General features: G+C 38.5%; 1 protein-coding gene across 1 annotated transcript in view; it reads left to right on the plus strand.

Annotated features, from left to right (window-relative positions):
* Window positions 1–657: 657 nt before the first annotated feature.
* The window catches only part of CHM (CHM, Rab escort protein 1), a 245439-nt gene continuing 227204 nt past the window's right edge, over window positions 658–18892 (plus strand). Inside the window, exon 1 of the mRNA XM_006082803.3 lies at window positions 658–729. Coding sequence (XP_006082865.1) covers window positions 681–729 — 49 coding nt within the window. The 5' untranslated portion in view covers window positions 658–680. The remainder of the gene's footprint in view (window positions 730–18892) is intronic.

Raw genomic sequence — 18892 nt, forward strand, 5'->3', positions numbered from 1 at the left:
ATCATTTGTGCAATAAACGCTTATCAAGCAACTAATATGCTTTCATCTTTCTTTCCCCCCTGTTACGCAAGGCTAATTTTGCAAATATATATCGTCAGGGTGGCTGTTTGGACTAACTAGAACAAGTAAAGACGCGATGAGGGTTCCATTCTGGCGAAACTAGAGCCAGAGGTTTTTCGTGGGCTTTCATTGAAAAGACATAGAGGCGAAAAAGATACAGCATATAGTTTGAAAGTATTGGTGTGAAAAATCATGCTTCGGGGGTCAAAACGAAAGTACAGACACACACACCAGGCTGGAATGAAAATGTCCTTTGTTCACAAAGCAATCCCTTTTCAATTTCTCTCTGTCCTCGGTGTCTCCTAACAATTCTTGATTCATCATTGTCAAGGAGTACACAGGTCTCCCCACATTCATCCTAGCCATCGTAGTAAAATAGACATCTCTTTTCTGTTCCAAACCTCCCAGGCTAAACACGCTATTGCACTCGGCCTGGAAAATGAATTGAGCTTTTAACATTCGCGCAAACATTTCAAATAGAATGCGTAGCTATTCGGTTCCGCCACTCAAGAACTACAATACCCAGAATGCACTGTTTTCTCTTCCTCTTTCTACCAAGGCAATGCCTAACTTGATCTCATTTTCACAAGCAATAGTCACATGATTTGTTTCCTGTCAAGATGGCGGATGATCTCCCTTCGGAGTTTGATGTGATCGTAATAGGGACGGGTATGTTGTGGCTCTGGTACTTCCCTGACAAAGTATAGGAAGTCTGTTCCTACCAACTCTCTCAGTGGCGAGGGTTGGCGAGAAATGCCAGGTGTTGAGCATGGGAGGGAGAACGGAAAGGAAGTGAGGTAGTCGGGATACAGCGCGGGACTTGCAGCTCCAGGGAGGGGCTTGGGACCCCTGGTGCTTAGCGACATTTGAGTAGGGGTCGATCCGGTCGATGCCGAATGCTGAGGTTGGTTGCTGTGGGTGATTCTTGTAATTTCCTTGAAGGTGGGTTTGCAGTGTCATGAGAATGGAGAGTCGGGATTTTATCAATGGAGACACCTTTGGCATGACATGATTCCTTGTTGATTTCAAGGTGATATTTCCCATCATTTTGTCTCGCCATTTCATAGGAATTTTTCATAATCCTAGGGTTCAGTGCAGCTTGATACAGCTGAAACCTCAGTTTTTCGAAAAAGATGCTCAGTTGTTACCCGTGTGCGTTTTAATTTACCAGGGCTAGGAAACGGATTCTTTTCTATTGTGTTGAGAAGTGTAGGTAATTGTGTTTTTTGAGGTAGCCATTATTTCTGCTTTATGATGCAGAAAGTAATAATTTTGTTTTCTCAACCCACCTACCTGCCCACAACGAAATGAGCTGAGAACAAGCTTCTGCGAGTTCCAGTTCAGATGTATGATCTTATCTTCCCCTTGTTGTCCCACCATTTTATTTTCCATGTTTTGGGTGGAGCCAGAAACCCCTCTGCAATTTCTAGTTAACAAATTATATGTACAACACATGGCAGGAGACATTTGGCAGCAGTTGGTATTTTGTTTTTCTTAACAGTGTAAAGGATGGGTTTTAGATGGGGTGAAATAGATTGTTGGGTGGGGTTTTCTCCTGTCTGCAGAATGTGTTAGGCTGGAGAAGCTCTGGTGGATGAGACCTTGTCCATTGTGTTATTGAATTCAATTTCTTGTCTTCTCAAACAGTAGGAGCAGCCATGTTTCCAGGTCAGGAGTAATAATAGCTACCTGTTTTCCAATGCTTATTATTTGCTAATTGAGGTGCTAAGCACTTCACAAGCTGTATGAAATCCTTACAACAGCCTTATTAGAGTATGTATTTTCTACACTTAAAAGAAGCGGGAAGGGGCTTTGGAAAGGTTTCAGTTTGCTTAAGATCACACAGCTGTTAAATTTCCAAAGGCCCATCTTATCCCAGAAGGAGAATCAATGGTTCTGACTCTCAGCGTTAACTCATATTAGTAGAAATAATTGGGAAAACTTGGTTCTAGACCAGGGGTGGGCAAACTTTTTGACTCGAGGGCCACAATGGGTTCTTAAACTGGACCGGAGGGCCGGAACAAAAGCATGGATGGAGTGTTTGTGTGAACTAATATAAATTCAAAGTAAACATCATTACATAAAAGGGTACGGTCTTTTTTTTTTTTAGTTTTATTCATTCAGCCCGCGGGCCGAAGTTTGCCCACGGCTGTTCTAGACCTTCCTTAGCTATTAACTGTCTGTGTGAATTGCGAGGGCTAGGTACTTAATTTCTCTGAGCCTCAGTTTCCTTGTTTTTGAATACGGGGAGGGTAAACTAGATAGTCTTTTAGGTGCTGCCTAACCAAAAATTCTCTTATTCTAGTTGCACCTGGGTAATTATTCTCAGCACAGTAAAGATATGTTGACTCCCATCCTGAAAACTGCATGACTGCAAATAACTAGTCTGTAATTGCTATGAATAGATATTGGAAGAAGCCAATAGACTATTCAGTTATTCTCTCCAGTCTACCCTAAAACTGAGAACAACATCCATTTTAAAGTAGTTGTTGTACCATACTTGAGTTCTATATAATTGCCTTTCTTTTTTGTTACCTAGGAACTTGAGGTGTTTAAAAAATTTTTAAGAATCATTGATTTTTTTCCTTATCTGGATTAAAAATTGTTGATTGCTAATTCTCATTATTAAATGCTATTAATTCTTATAATAAACTAGAGGCCCAGTGCATTAAATTCGTACACGGGTGCAGTCCCTAGGCCTGGCTGGCGATCGAAGCACGAGCATCTGGTGTGGAAGGGCAGGTCCCTGCTGACCTCTGGGCCCTGGGCAGCACCTGGGCCCCCAGGCCCCCCACGCCCCCCTCCTCCCGGGTAACAGCACCTGAGTCCCACATGGAGATGCAGTGAGCGCAGCTGGATGCCATGGGCTGAGGTACAGCGTGGACCTCTGGGCTGCCCAGTAGTGTTGCATGGAAGCTGCGGGGGGGGGGGGGGGGCAGCACGCTCTCTCCCGGCCAGCCTTGTGGACCAGCTCCTGCGCTAACCCACGGGGAGCCTGACAGGCCCCTGTGGTCCTGGCAGCTGTGTCCCTGTTCACCAGAAGAGGCTGCATGGGTGCGGGGTGGGCTCCTTTTGGCGCCCGGCACCTGAGCCTGGGGGCTTCCCCAGCACGCAAGCCCTGGTGTCCCAGGGAAGGGTAGCAGGAGGAGTGAGAGCGAGCTCAGCAGACACCCCGCATTCTCACTGCACCTTCGTCCCCATCACCCCCACCCCCTGGTAGCTGGCGAGAAGAGGTCGCAGCGCGTCACTGATGCCCACCATGTTCTGCACTTCCCCCTAGTGGTCAGCGCACATCATAGCGAGCAGTCAAACTCCCAATGGAATGACTGTCCGAGGGGACAATTTGCATATTAGGCTTTTATTATATAGGATATTCTGCCATGTGATTCAGTTTATAATATGGACTATATCAATTGTGTTGGAGTATGTTATGATATAGGTAGGAAGATACTGTGAGTGATCCAGAAAATTGCATCATGAGGCATCTGGTATCTGGGAAAAGATTCATGTTAGACTTATTTTAGTGAGAGTAATGCTATTACTCCTAGTATGGGAAGAACTTTTTTTTTAAATATATTTTATTGATTTTTTTACAAAGAGGAAGAGGGATAGAGAGCTAGAAACATCAATGAGAGAGAAACATTGATCAGCTGCCTCCTGCACACTCCCTACTGGGGATGTGCCCGCAACCAAGGTACATGCCCTTGACCGGAATCGAACCTGGGACCCTTGAGTCCATAGGCCGACGCTCTATCCACCGAGCCAAACCGGCTAGGGCGGGAAGAACTTTTTAAAAAATATATTTTATTGACTTTTTACAGAGAGGAAGGGAGAGGGATAGAGAGTTAGAAACATAGATGAGAGAGAAACATCGATCAGCTGCCTCCTGCACAACCCCTACTGGGGATGTGCCCACAACCAAGGTACATGCCCTTGACTGGAATCGAACCTGGGACCCTTTAGTTTGCAGGCCGACACTCTATCCACTGAGCCAAACCAGTTAGGGCAGGACGAACTTATTTGAAGTTAATATTAAAAAATTACGTTTTTATGGTCACTTAATGGTGAACATATTCTGAGCTTATCAAGCACATTGCTTGAATTTATGATATGAAGTATTATTTAGATATGTTAAAATGAAAAAAAATGGATAAAAGTTATTTCCCCAATAAATGATTCTAATAAACTCAATCATTAGTTAATTGGAATTATTTTTAATATATTTGGAATATTTTATTTCTGAAATAGTTTGCTGAAAGTAGCCTTTAAACTCTGTTTGCTTTACTAAATGTACTAGCTTGAGTAAATCAGGAAAAGCAGTGTTTCATAGCTTCAGTTTTACTGACAAAAGCAGAATTAATCACGCATGTATCAAAGACATGAATGCTCTTTGAAATGTAATTTTTCTCTTTTTAAATATATTTTTATTTATTTCAGAGAGGTAGGGAGAGGGAGAGAGAGAGACAGAAACATCAGTGATGAGAGAGAATCATTGATCAGCTGCCTCCTGCACACCTCCTACTGGGGATCGAGCCCACAACCTGGGCATGTGCCCTGACTTCCTGGTTCACAGGTCTACACTTAACCACTGAGCCACTCCAGCTGGGCTGTAATTTTTCTTTTAGCAGACTTAGTTCTAGTTAAAAAATCATTAACAGCTAATTGATTCATCAAGTAAAATCTCTTGAAAATGTTTTAAGTTAATGACCTTGATTAATTTTTTTCCATTTTTCATAGTACAAAGTTTTTCTTAACATCATGTTTTGAAGAGATTTTGGGAAAATAAAGTTTTGTATGTATTTTCTTAGTTAAATCCATTTCCTTTTGATTACAAAATACAGGAAATATCTCTGAAACACCTAAAGACAGAGAAATAAGATAAAGTACTTGAACCATGGAAAATATAGACAAAATGGAATAAGGAAGGAGAACCAACTGAAATCTTAAGGAAGAGGACAAAAATAGATAAGTGATAAGTGTCTAGACTAGAAAGTGGCCTGTACCAGTAGTTTGGGTACACAGTTGTCATTTTCAAGACATTTGAATGTTAATTTTGTGGGTTGTAGAGAAGTATTATTGGTTTCAGGTTAAAAATAGTCCCAGTAACATAACACCTAACCGGAGGTGACTTATCTGGCAACCTCTGTAACCTTCAATCTGCAGCAGAGTCAACGACTCAACAGTAGAGCAGGCAAAATGGAAGTTGCAAGAGCTATGTGGTAATATGACATTCTTCTTATATAGGGGAATCCCTCAGGCTTTCACTTAGGGCATTTTAATTCTTTCTGTAGAAATGGTTCTAGCATTCTCAGAGTATATTAGAAGCATCCTATTAGAAGATAGAGGGAGTGTTATCAGCTTTTATAAAAGCTGTGTTTGGGGGTGCGGTGCCATTAGACATAAGCAACAATTCATATCTTTATGTCAAAGGTGTCTAATACCTAAAACGCAAACCTACATCAAACAGTACAATGACCTGGGACCATTTAGTGTAGCGACAAACATTCATTTGTCAGTGTTTTCAATCCACATTTATTAAAAACATAGCCCCTTGCCCTTGTGCAGTTTACCTATTCTAAGGAACTATTTGTGGTTCCTGATAGTTACATCCTCAGAGCTCTTCGTAAGCCAATGTGAGCTTATCATTGCATACTTCTTGCTTTCTGAAGGCCACATACTGATTCAATCTGCATCCCTTTCCTTTCTCAAGTACACTACACAAGTAATATTTTGGCCTTGTTCCCCTAAGATGGGTTGTGGAATAGGCTAGCTTAATAATTTTTTTGTGGAGGATAAACACATACGTCCTTTTTAAAAGTCTTATTGCTAAAGATTATAAGGAAAGAGATGAGGTAACCAAAATAACACACATGGAAATTACAAGTGGCATTTCTCCTAAATCCTGACTAATTTGCTAGATAGAACTCAGCATCTATCTTCTCTCTATCTATATAAAAGGCTAATATACAAAGTGTCCCCTCTGGAATTTGACTGGGAGACTGGGAATTTGATCGCTCGCTATGATGTGTACTGACCACCAGGGAGTGGCACAGATCGAAGGAAGGCCCTGGCTGGCAGCTGGCAGCTGGGCAAGGAAGGCCCCGGCCGCAGCCAGAAGGAAGGCCCTGGCCAGCAGCCAGAAGGCCCCTATCAGCCCTGATCACCAGCCAGGCCTAGGGACCCTACCTGTGCACGAATTTCGTGCACTGGGCCTCTAGTAGTACAATAATAGTTATGGCATAATGGGAATCACTTGACCTTTGTACTGAGTGACTTTTGGCAAATTGCAAAATATCTTGGGACATCATTTTGTTCATCTGCAAAGTGAGAGATTTGATTAGGTGACCTCTAAGATAGGCATCTGCCAGCTCTAAAATTTACCATTATGTGTACATAATTATGACTCTGGGTCCTTGAGAAAAGGCTAGATTCCGTATAGTCCTTGTAAGAAGTCAAGTCAGTGTTTAATATACTTTACAAAATTTTCTATCCAAATGGCTCATAAAAAACATTTTCTTGAAAATGATAAGCTGCTTTTATCATGTAGGCAGCACAGCTCCATTCCTTGATGTTAGTGGAGAATCAGAAATATTAAGGTAGTTAGCCTTTGGCTGACAACCCATTGACTATAATGTTTATGTTGGTTGTAGGTACCTACACTTCTTGAAACATTGGGAGATAGCAATACTGCAGGAGGTATCATAGAAACTGATATTTATCAAATACCTATTTGTGCCAGATTCTGCCAAGTGATTTCCCTTATATGTATCTCGTTTAATCTTCTTCCAGGAAGTCTATATGTGGTTTGTTCTAACATCACAGCATGTCTATACTTCTTCTGCTTGTATTTCCAAACATCCATGGGCCCCAGAGCAGAGTTTTTTTTCCTCTTTAAAAAAATATTTATTTTTTAATCCTCACCTGAGGATAGTTTTCCATTAATTTTTAGAGAGAGTGGAAGAGAGAGGGAAAGTCAGAGAGAAATATCGATGTGAGAGAAACACATTGATTGGTTGCCTCCTGCACAAGCCCCAACCAGGGTCCGGGCTGGAGGAGGAGCCCAGGGAAGAGCCTGCAGCCCAGGTACATGCCCTTGACTGGAATTGAACCCGGAACCCTTCGGTCCCCAGGCCTATGCTCTTATCCACTGAGCCAAGCTGGGTAGGGTGTTTTTTTTTTTCTTTTTAATTGAAAGATGCCACCTATTTTCGGGTCATGAAATCAATGTCAGTATTTAAAAAAGATGTAGAATAGATCAGAATATATTACATGTAGTAAGCATGTGTATAGTTTTATGAAACATTTCATATGTGTGTAGTAGATCACTGTGTAAAATACACATATCTATACATACAGGGTGGGGCAAAAAGTAGGTTTACAGTTGTGAGTATGTGAAACAGAGTTCTCCTATTATTATTTATTAATTATATTATTTTCCATAGGAACAACTGTAAACCTACTTTTGCCCCACCCTGTATATACATATATTTACATATACCTGTATATATTTAGAATACAGATAAAATAACGAAAGTGGTAACAAGTGTTACCTTGGGAATGTATTGAACAGGGCAAGATAGGGGTCTTTCACTTTTTCTTGTTAAGCCTCATCTGAAGATATATTTTCCCCCATTGATTCTTAGAGAGAGTGGAAGGGAGGGGGAACAACAGAGAGAAAAACATGTGAGAGAGACACATGGATTGGTTGCCTCCTGCACATGCCCCAACTAGGGCTGGGGATCCAGCCTGCAACTGGTATGTGCCCCTGACTGGAATCGAACACGCATCCCTTCAGTCTCCAGGCTGACGCTCTGACCACTGAACAAACTGGCTAGGGTAGGGTCTTTCACTTTTTACATAATTTTATTCTGTCCAGCTTGATTTTTTTTAAAAACAAGCATTTGTTACATTCATTTCTAAAAGCACAGATATTAAAAATGAAAGGAGCCCTTAGAGATCACCCAGTGTATCTAGAGACCATGATCACATAATAAGAGAGTCCATAATAGATTTAGGACTCCTGACTCTCAGTATGTTTTCTATTAGACCCTGCTGCCAGGATAAGTAACTGCCATTAATTAATAAGGCTCTACCTACTGCCCTTGAATATTTATCATTTCTAACCTTCACAACAACTTACAGGATTATACTGATAAAGAAAAAACTTTCTCTAAACTACCCACCACACCATGCTGACGGAGTGCAGCACAAACTCATACAAAGGATGGGAGGCAGATTCCCAGCCTTCTGTGGGATGATCTGGGTAGTTTTTAAGCTTTGGGTAAACCTTCTCCTTGAATTGCAAATGTTTAGATTGCCTTAGTATGGTTTCTAAGAAGAAGGAGAGATTATGGGAAGAGAAAGAAACAGAGCAGAGGAGGGCAAGGCTCCTGCTCCTTAGGCTTTCAACCAGCATTCTGAAAGCTGTGAGTTTGCCTGAGTGATGCACCAGGTCTTAGGAGTTTGGCTGTGAAAAAATGGTGGACAGAACACTGAACCAGGTGTTAGACACAGACTTGAGTTCTGGCTTTGCCACTTTCTATTCCGTAAACTTGGGCACCTTATTATTTCACCTTACCAAGTTTCCTCAAATGTAAAACAGAGATAAGAATAGCAAAAAGAAAAGAGATGAGTCACATGGCTGTGGTTAAGATTTAAGGACACAGATGTAATAACTTAATAAAGAAATTAAAAAAAAGATTTAATGAGATATTATCTGAGGATTGGGATGTGCATGTAGGTCATAGGACAGCACTTTTCCTCTGTAGCATACAGCCCCTCTTCCTATATGCATGTATATCTATCTATCTATCTATCTATCTATCTATCTATCTATCTATCATCAATCATCTATCTACCTATCATCTATCTATCTATCTATCTATCTATCTATCTATCTATCTATCTATCTAATCCAGTGATGGCGAACCTATGACACGCGTGTCAGAGGTGACATGCGAACTCATTTTTTTGGTTGATTTTTCTTTGTTAAATGGCATTTAAATATATAAAATAAATATCAAAAATATACATCTTTGTTTTACTATGGTTGCAAATATCAAAAAATTTCTATATGTGACGGCACCAGAGTTAAGTTAGGGTTTTTCAAAATGCTGACACGCCGAGCTCAAAAGGTTCGCCATCACTGATAATCTGTCTGTCTATCCACACATTTTGGGGGAGGAGGGGTTGCCAGGGGCAAAATGTCTTAAAGTCTGGGAATGAAAATGGTATTTCAAAAGTCCTTTAGTTTTACAAATGCGATACCATCCAGATATTTTGTTTATTTTGATATGTATGCATCTCATTTCAGCAATATATGTAGTGATTGATATCGTGGCTCCATTCGTACAGCCTGGGATTGAATGAGCAATGCCTCTTGTGTTCTTTAATGTCCAAGTTTCATTTTTTTTAAATTTGTAAATAATGATTCAATGAAATAATTCCTGTAAAATGCTTAGTGGGTGCTCAGAAAATGTAGTTGATTTTTATAGCCCATAATACTATATGGAAGTACTTTCCAGAAAGAGCTCATGCTTTCCGTGGAGAGCCCTGGGAAGATGCAGGTGTTTGAGTCATCTTCTTCCTCTTCCCTTTGGCCGCTTAGTGGAAAGACTTCTGTGTGTCTTATACCATTATTTCTATTTTTTGTTTGTTTGATGGTTTACAGGTTTTCTATTTTTTCTTTTATTCTGTTTTGTTCACCAGCTTGCGTCATTTGTTTTGCCTAAAGGTTTTGAACAAATTTGTCTTATTTGGAGTATAGCATGAAACTCTTCTTTGTTAATGTGAGAATGCAGAAGGAGCTAATGAAATCCTACAGACTTTGGTGTTATGAAAAAATTCTTTGCAATTCTTCAGGTCTTTATTGATGGAGGAATATATTTTTTTTTCTGCTGTCAATACCTAGAAAAGTAAAGGGAGTTATCTGACTCGGGACAAGAATCTGTGGGAGACGCTTTCCCTTCCCTGTAAATCATAAGTTTGAACCAATTCCCCAGATACAGCCGCATCTGTTATCAGAGTTCCCTCTGCAGCATCATTTTCATTTACATGCCTCATGTCATTTTCTCCAGTGTTTTCATGATGTTTTGGATAACTCAGGCTATAGCAATTAAAATAAAATATGGCTGCTCACCATCACATTCTTATGTTTAACATAAAATCCCAATGCACAGACACAATTATATTTTCATGTGATTGACCTGTTACTCATACTATCTCCTATTCAGTTTCAGTGCAGTCTTTTAACTGAAAAGTTAGGCTGTGTTTGCTTTGTATGTAAATGTTTTTAGAAGTAAAATAGACTAAAAATCACCATCAGTTCCCACTTTATATTTATGTATATATTACAAAACATATATACATAAATATACATATATATATTTATGTATATATATATTTGATATATATTTATGGCCAAGAAAGTAGAGATACTTTGAAAGATTCATTTATTGTCTTTTTGCTTTTCCAATCTTACTAAAGGGCAATGTAAAAAGAGATAATTTATCACACATATTGATTTCTCAAAGCATCATGATTATGAGAACTCTTATGTTTTCATATTGAGGCTATTTTAAAAATAGTTTGCAAATAGACAGGGGAAGGGACCAGGGACAACTTGGCCAGTTTGGTGCTTAGCATGTTTCATACTGGATTTTACCAAGAGCTTAAGTGGGTAATGCCATACTACTTGACTGGCTTGTTTTATATCACATTTAGAAAAGTACCAACATCTGCCTTTTTCTTCTGAGTACTGTTCTTACATATCTTTATTTGTCCATCCCAAAGTTCATGTTGTTAGGATGGCCTTAGTTATTAGCATTTTTCATCATTTTATATTGTTTTGGAATGTTTTGGATCATATATTTGTGATTGAAATTTGCACATTTGTTAAAACTACTTTTATATATAGGATTTAAAATAATTATCATGGAGAAGTTTACACAAGCTAAAATATAGAGAAATAAGATCTTATATATAGGTATCAGGCATATCAGGAAGTTGTGAGTTGTGAGTTCTAATCCTCATTTTTCTAGGAATGGTGTTACTTTGGCATGAGCTATCTAAGCCAAATACATGACAGTTATTAATTTCAGTACCTATAATTCACTATTAAACATATGAAAAATATTTCCTAGCGCTTATTATATGCCAAATACTGTGCTAATCTCTTTAAATGCATTATCACATCTGATTGTCAAGATAACCTTATTTGTGGTAGGTACGATTATCTCCATTTTACAAATGTGGAACCTAAGGCTTAGTTAAGTTTGACCTAGGTCACACTGTTAAGACTGGAGTTCCTTTGACTAAAGCTGAGGTGTTGGGTGTGTTTTCCCCTCCACGTCCCGCGTGGTTCAGGGTTCAGGATCTGAAAGCGGAGCCGCACACAAATGAAAGAAAAGAGACAAGGGACAAGAGATAATTTGGAAATATTGGGGAGCCAGGTGGGCAAGTCCAACTCAAGGACTTCCACTGATGCTAAGGCCTCACCAAGCTTTTATTGATCTTGGGATAGCCCCTAGGTAGGGAATTTCCAATAACACACAGACTAGGTCATCAGTAGGCAATTTCCAATACTAGGCAGACTATCTTATCAACAAGGATTTACATGAGTATTTAATCAATAAGGAATTAAATGAATTAAGGTGGGGAGGATTCTTCAGCTACCATTATCTAGATTAACTGGGTGGTGCACAGCTCCGACCTTTGCTAGGGCTTCAAAGGTCACCAGCTTTTGGAGTCTCTACGCTTCTCAGCTAGTGAAGACAATAAGTGGTCTCCGACACTGAGGCATTAGATTGAGCTTGTTGGATTCTTCCAGGTTAAAAAAAAATACCTTATACTATCAATATTAGATTAGTGTGCCCTAGCTTAGGAGTTGGCAGTTGCTTTATTTTTGGGAGTTACTTTTGTTGACAACAAAGCCTGATGCCAACAAAGTCTTGTGGTATTAATTCCTTATTGATAACATCTTGACACTTGGAGTGCGGGAAACGAGTTAAGTCGGCTCGCGTGAATTGCGCGTACTCCGCGGGAGCAGTCTTTAACTCGGTTCATATAGATTTGCGGTGGAGTGCGGGAAACGTGTAAACTCGGGCCAATTGTAACTGCGTATTACCAAATATTTGTTTGTAATCCACCCTTTTGGTGGATGGAACAAAACCAAAAGACAGAGCCATCTTATATTTTGGCGGGAAATTCACCCGCACTCCAAGTGTTAACATCTGTGTCAGCTTAGAAACCTTTTGATGAAGGTGAACAGAATGACCTGGTTGTGTACCCTTTAAAACTGGAAAACAACAACAACAACAACAACAACAACAACAACAAAATACAGCCACTAAAATAATGGCAAGAAATTGGATCAGAGAATATAGTAATATATCAAGTGATAATCTGTTCCCCTAGAAATTATTCATTGATTCCAACATACATAATTTCCCACTGAAATAAAATCATTCTTAAAAATGACCTATAGTCTGTCTGTGTATGGTAGGGTTTGCCAACTTATGTGTTTTTAATTTTCTTCACTTGTACATTAAAATTTCAAGATCAAGTATGGAACTCATCCTGTTTATGAAGCTTTTTTTTTTTTGGTTGACTATTATTTTGTTCCTACAATTTTCAACAATTGTCAGCACTTACAATAGATGCATCTTAATTGACAGAGTGGGTATGGTAATATCTTTTTCCTTAAAGCGTCCTGTCATTAACAAATAATAACAATAAAACTTTTATGTATATATTTCCAGACCCTTTCTCATTTTATGTGTATAGATGTATGTATACTTTTCTATATTTATAAAAATGTAGCATATTATAGGTGCTGTTTTGAAACTTTCCATTTTCACTTCATACTATGTCATGAATATTATTCCATGTAAAACAAGTATTATTCATCAGTGTTTCTTTTAAGGACTTTTTTATTTGGAGATAACTGTAGACTCACATTCAGTTGTAAGAAATAATATAGGAAGATCATTTATATGCTTCACCCAGTTTCCCCCATTGTTAAGTAATATCTTGCATAACTATAGCATAACCAGGAAATTTACCTTACCCAATGACCTTATTCAGAATTTCAGTTTTACATTGACTGTGTGTGTGTAGTTCTGTGCAATTGTATCACATAATGTAGATTGATGTGAACACCACCACATTCAGATACAGAAAAGTTTCATTATAGGAATCTCTCATGGTACCTTTTTATAGTCACAGACACCTTCCTCCTTCCCCATCTCTAAGCCCTGGCAACCTCTAATCTGTTCTCTATCTCTATGATTATGTAATTTAAAAACATTATTAAGTGCCATTTTAAATAGATGCTTAGAAAATATTTTCTATAAATGTCCTGACATTTATTTTAACAAATGACTTTTTTTTGACATTTAAGGTTTTCAGTTTTTCACTTTTATAAGCTAATGCTTTGATGAACATGTTGTATCTAAATCTTTTGTACATATTTAATTATTTCCTCAGGATAAATACTAGAACTGTAATTGTGGCTTTGAATTTTTAGAGGATGGTTCAGTAACACTTCTGATTTTTATAGATGAATTGCCTTAAGGAAAGTTTGCCAATCTATATTCTCACCAGCAGAGTATGAAAATGCTTATTTCCCCATAGTCCTTCAACATTGGCTATGAATGTCTTATTCTTAATTACTGTCAACTTGATAGCCAAAAAAATATTTCCTTGTTTGAACTTGCATTTTCAGATCATAAATGAGATTGACTAGATAACTTTCCCTGTTGAAATCTCAAACAAAAGGTAATATATAAAAAAGTTATAGCACCTACTGTGAAAAATAGCAAACTGGGGAAAAAAGGAAAATGGAGTGGGAGTATTTGCAACTCATAACACGACTAATTACATAAAAAGAGTACTTTTAAATTTTATATGAATAATATCAGTATCTCTATAGATAACTAGGTAGATAATTTAAACAGACAAGTGAAGATTCAAATAGTCATCGAACTGTTGGGAAAATATATTTTCTTATAAAGAATCAAATGCAAAATAAACTAATAATTAAAATCATTAAATTAAAAGAGCAATAGCTAATTGTTGATGAAATTGTATTCAGTCGATATGTATAAACAACACTTTGGCAACGTAATATGACAGTTTGTACAGTGCTCAGAATTGTAAATATGTTCATTCCCTTAGACTACAGATCTGAGAATTTATTCTGAGAAAATCTTTCAACACAGGTGAAAAGCTACAAGGGTGACAACATCTATTTTAAAGTTGCTTGCCATAATAAATTTGAAAATAATATAAGTGCTATATATTAAAGAACACCAACATCTCAAAGAAGGCTGGATAACTGGTGAAGTAGGCAGTCTTACAGTGTGGCCCCAGGATCTGGTCCACAGATTTCTTTTTTATTATACATATCTTACATGCAAATGAAGTATATGTGTGTGTACATATGTGTTTTTACTTATTTCAGTGAACAATAATAAAGTGAATGGCATGTATGTATGACCCAGCTAAAGAAAAAGAATATTACCAGTACCTTAAGATGCTCCCCTTCTTTTCCCACAGATGTAACCATTATGGTAAATTGTTCCCTTGTTGTTTTTTAATATATTTTTATTGATTTCAGGGAGAGGCAGGGAGAGGGAGAGAGAGATTTAAACATCAATATTTATAGAATAAAACTTTCATTAAGACAATTGAATTGATAGTTTTCTCGATCTAGGTAAAAACTAGAATAATAAATCTCTGCTTTCCAAGGGATTATTTTATTTGGTAGGTCCAATCTTTCATTAGCTATCTAAAATTTGGTATTACATTTCATTTTTAAAACTTTTTGTTATGGGAAATTTCAAACATTTCAAAATGGAGAGATTAATAATAGCCCCCCATGTACTGGTATCCCAGTTATCAATTTATGGCTTATCATGTTTTCTTTATACCCTCTACTTTCTCATTTCACATCTAACCCTGGATTTTTTAAGCAAATCCCAGATATCATATCATTCCTTCCTGTTTTAATCTTAATTTTTTTCACATTTCTATGCTACTTCAATTTATTTATTTTTCAGTTTATTTTTATTGAAATATAATTGACATATACTATCCTATTCATTTCAGGTTTATATCATAGTGGTTCAATAGTTATATTGATAGAGAAATGATCCCCATGATTAGTATCATTACCATGTCACCATACGAAGTTCTTACAATATCATTGACTATATTCCTTATGCTGTACTTTATATCCCCATGACTTACGTCTTTTATACTGGGAGATTGTATGTCTTAATCCCCTTCACGTATTTTACAAGCCTCCCTAACTGCTTGCCTGTCTAGTAACCACCAGTTTGTTTCCTTTATCTACGAGTCAGTTTTGCAATTTTGTTTGTTCTGTATTTTAAACTCCACATGTAAGTGAAATCACATGGTATTTCTTTTTCTCTGACTTAATTTCACTTAGCATAATATTCTGCATGTCCATCCATGTTGTTGAAAATGGCAAGATTTTATTGTTTTATGGCTACTATTCCATTGTATATACTCTATGCTACATCTTCATTATCCATTCATCTGTTGATAGATACTTAGGTTGCTTCTATAGTTTGACTATCTACATATGTAAAAGGCTAATATGCTAAGTGTCCCTCTGCCTATCCGACCGGTTGCTACTATGTGCACTGACTACCAGGGGGCAGATGCTCAGCGCAGGAGCTGCCCAGCTGCAGTGACTTGGCAGTGGCGGTTCTCAGGTGATGCACCCTGAAACCAGAGAGGAGGGAGCTCGATTCCTGGTGGAGCTGCATGATTCCACCTTCGGTCGTGGGTTATGTTGTTGCTGGGGCACTATCAGCCCTGGATCTGGTTTACTGCACACTTGCTTTTGCATTCTACACCCTGTACGACAGCAACTTTGCAGAGTGCCCTCTCGCGCTCTGGGACCCCTTGGGGGATGTCGAAGAGCTGGTTTCGGCTCGATCCCTACAGGCCAGGACGAGGGACCCCACCTGCCGGAGGAACCCCGCTCACTCCACAGATGCTGGGGAGGGACCGAGGGAGGTTGGATCCAGGGTGTGTCTGCCCATCTCGCCAGTCCCACCTCGCCGGCCACCTTCTAATTAATTTCCTTTCAATGTGCATGAATCCGTGCACCGGGTCACTAGTTATAAATAATGGTGCAATGTACATAGGGGTGCATATATCTCTTCAGATTAATGTTTTTGTTTTCTTTGTATAAATACCCCAAAGTAGAATTGATAAATCATATAGTAGTTCTATTTTTAATTTTTGAGGAACCTCCATAGTTGCTGCACTAATATACATTTCCACCAACAGTGCATGAGGGTTCCCTTTTCTCTCCATCTTCATCAACACTTGTTATTTGTTTGTCTTTTTGAGGTGATATCTCATTATGATGTTGATTTGCATTTCTCTAATGATTAGTGATGTTGAGACTATTTTTTAATTGTTTTTATATATATATATATTTTGGATATTAACCTCTTATTGGATGTACGATTTACAAATACCTTTTCCAATTTAGTAGGTTGCCTTTTCATTTTGTTGATAGTTTCCTTCACTGTGCACAAGTTTTTTAGTTTGATGTAGTTCAATTTATTTTTGCTTTTATTGCCCTTGTCTGAGGAGACTTTCAAAAAATATCTAAGACCAATATTAAAGAGCTTACAGCTTATGTTTTCTTGTAAAAGGTTTATGGTTTTAGGTCTTACATTAAAGTCTGTAATCCATTTTGAGTTTATTTATGTATATGGTATAATATAGTGGTCCAGTTTCATTATTTTGTTTGTAGTTCTCCAGTTTTCTCAACACCATTTATTGAAGAATCTGTTTTTCCCCCCACTGTATAATCATGTCTCCTTTGACATACATTACTTTTCTATATATATGTGGGTTTATTTCTGTGCTCTATTTCATTGATATATCTGTCTCTTTTTGTACCAGTACCATACTGTTTTGATTACTATAGCTTTGTAATATAGTTTTAAATCCAGGAGTTTGATACCTCCCGCTTTGTTCTTCCTATATATTTCTTTGGTTATTTGAAGTCTTTAGTGGTTCCACACAAATGTAGGATTCTTTGTTCTAGTTCTTTAAAAAATGTCATTGGTATTTTGATGGGAATTGCATTGAATCTGTAGATTGCTTTGGGTAGTGTGGACATATAGCAATATTAATTTTTCCAGTCCATGAGTTTGGTAGGTATATCTTTCCATTTATTTGTGTTGTCTTCAGTTTTTATCATCAGTGCCTTATTTGGAGTACAGGTCTTCCACCTCCTTGATTAAATTTATTCCTAGATATTTTATTCTTTCTGATGCAATTGCAAATGGGATTGTTTTCTTAGTTTCACTTTCTGGTAGCTTGTTATTAATGTATAGAAACACACTAATTTCTGTTTGGTAATTTTGTATCTTGTGACTTTACTGAATTCATTTATTCTAATAGTTTTTTTTTTTTGAGTCCTTGGGGTTTTCTGCATATACTAACATCATCTATTATTAGTGACAGTTTTACTTATTCCTTTCTAATTTACATGCCTTTTATTTCTTTTTCTTGCCTCCATGGCTTTAGTGGGCATCGCAAGGAGGTTCCATGGTTTCATGCTGGGGCTGGCTTGGCCCTCCCACTGGAGTTGAGACAGGCACAGCCCAGGGTTTCAGGTGCAGGTCTCCCTTGGACTGACTTGGCAGGCCAGCTGGAGATGGTGCAGATGTGGTGGTGGTGGTGGGGGGTGTTATTCAGTGTGCACTGAGCAGGAATCATGTTGGTGGGTTTGCTGGGGCTGGAGCAGGCATGTGTTGGGGTGTCTCAGAGCTGCCTTGGCCAAAATGCTGGAGCAAGAGCAAACATGGGCCAGGGTGCTCCAGTGTATGCTAAACCAGGCCGCCTTTGTGCAAAGGTTGAATCTGGTGCAGACTGGGGGGTCTGGAGCTAGGGGTCATGTGGTATGGGGGCTGCCTTAGCAGGATGCCTGGGCCGCTTTGGTGAGTGGCTGGTGTTAGAAATAAGGCAAGCCCCCAAACCAGGGATCCTGGTAAAACACATAGGATACTTGGGAGCCAGACAGCAAGGCAAATATCTTTACTTCTGCAGAAGGGTGCATACCAATGCAGGGTCTGGCAGCATGTACATTGAGCAGGTGGTCCACTCAGGGTTTTATGCCTTTTGCATGTCATCTGTCCCTCATTCTTGATTGGTCAGAGCTTAGGCTCACAGTCTTGCAGGATTGGCTAATTTTTTTTTTGTGAGAGGGGTTGACCTTTGCCATTTCAAAATGGCAGCCTGCAGGGGAGCTGCAAGTCATGCTAGCAAAAATGGCTGCTGCCAAGTCATGCTAGCCAAAATGGTGGCTGCCAGGTCACATGGGTAAAAATGTCAGCTGCCTAAATTCCCTTCTTTAATAGAAAAGATTACTTATTTACTCTCACAATTCCCCCCTTTTCTTATTTAACTCTTCAAACTCAGCTAACAATAGTTGACTTTCATGTTCTGCAGTGTCTAGGAGAAAAAGATTACTCCTTTCTTCAAACTCGGTCAGCATTAGCTGACTTTCATATTCTGCAGTGTCTCAGAGAAGATTATTTTGCTGTTTGGTCAATGTGGTTTCAATTAACCTTTGGATAAGACCTTTCATACATGGGATGATATAACATCCCATTACTTAACTCCTAACTCGATTATCAAAGATGTGAATATAGATACCATCATTCCCTTCTGTTTTCTGAACCATTGCTCTAGTAAATCAGAAAAAGGCTCTTCAATTCCAGGATTCTCAGCTAACTCATTAGCTAGAGTTGTTTATCCCTGTAGGGCCTTAGTAATG

The sequence above is a fragment of the Myotis lucifugus genome, unplaced genomic scaffold (assembly GCF_000147115.1).
Source record: "Myotis lucifugus unplaced genomic scaffold, Myoluc2.0 scaffold_4, whole genome shotgun sequence".
Classification (NCBI taxonomy): domain Eukaryota; kingdom Metazoa; phylum Chordata; class Mammalia; order Chiroptera; family Vespertilionidae; genus Myotis; species Myotis lucifugus.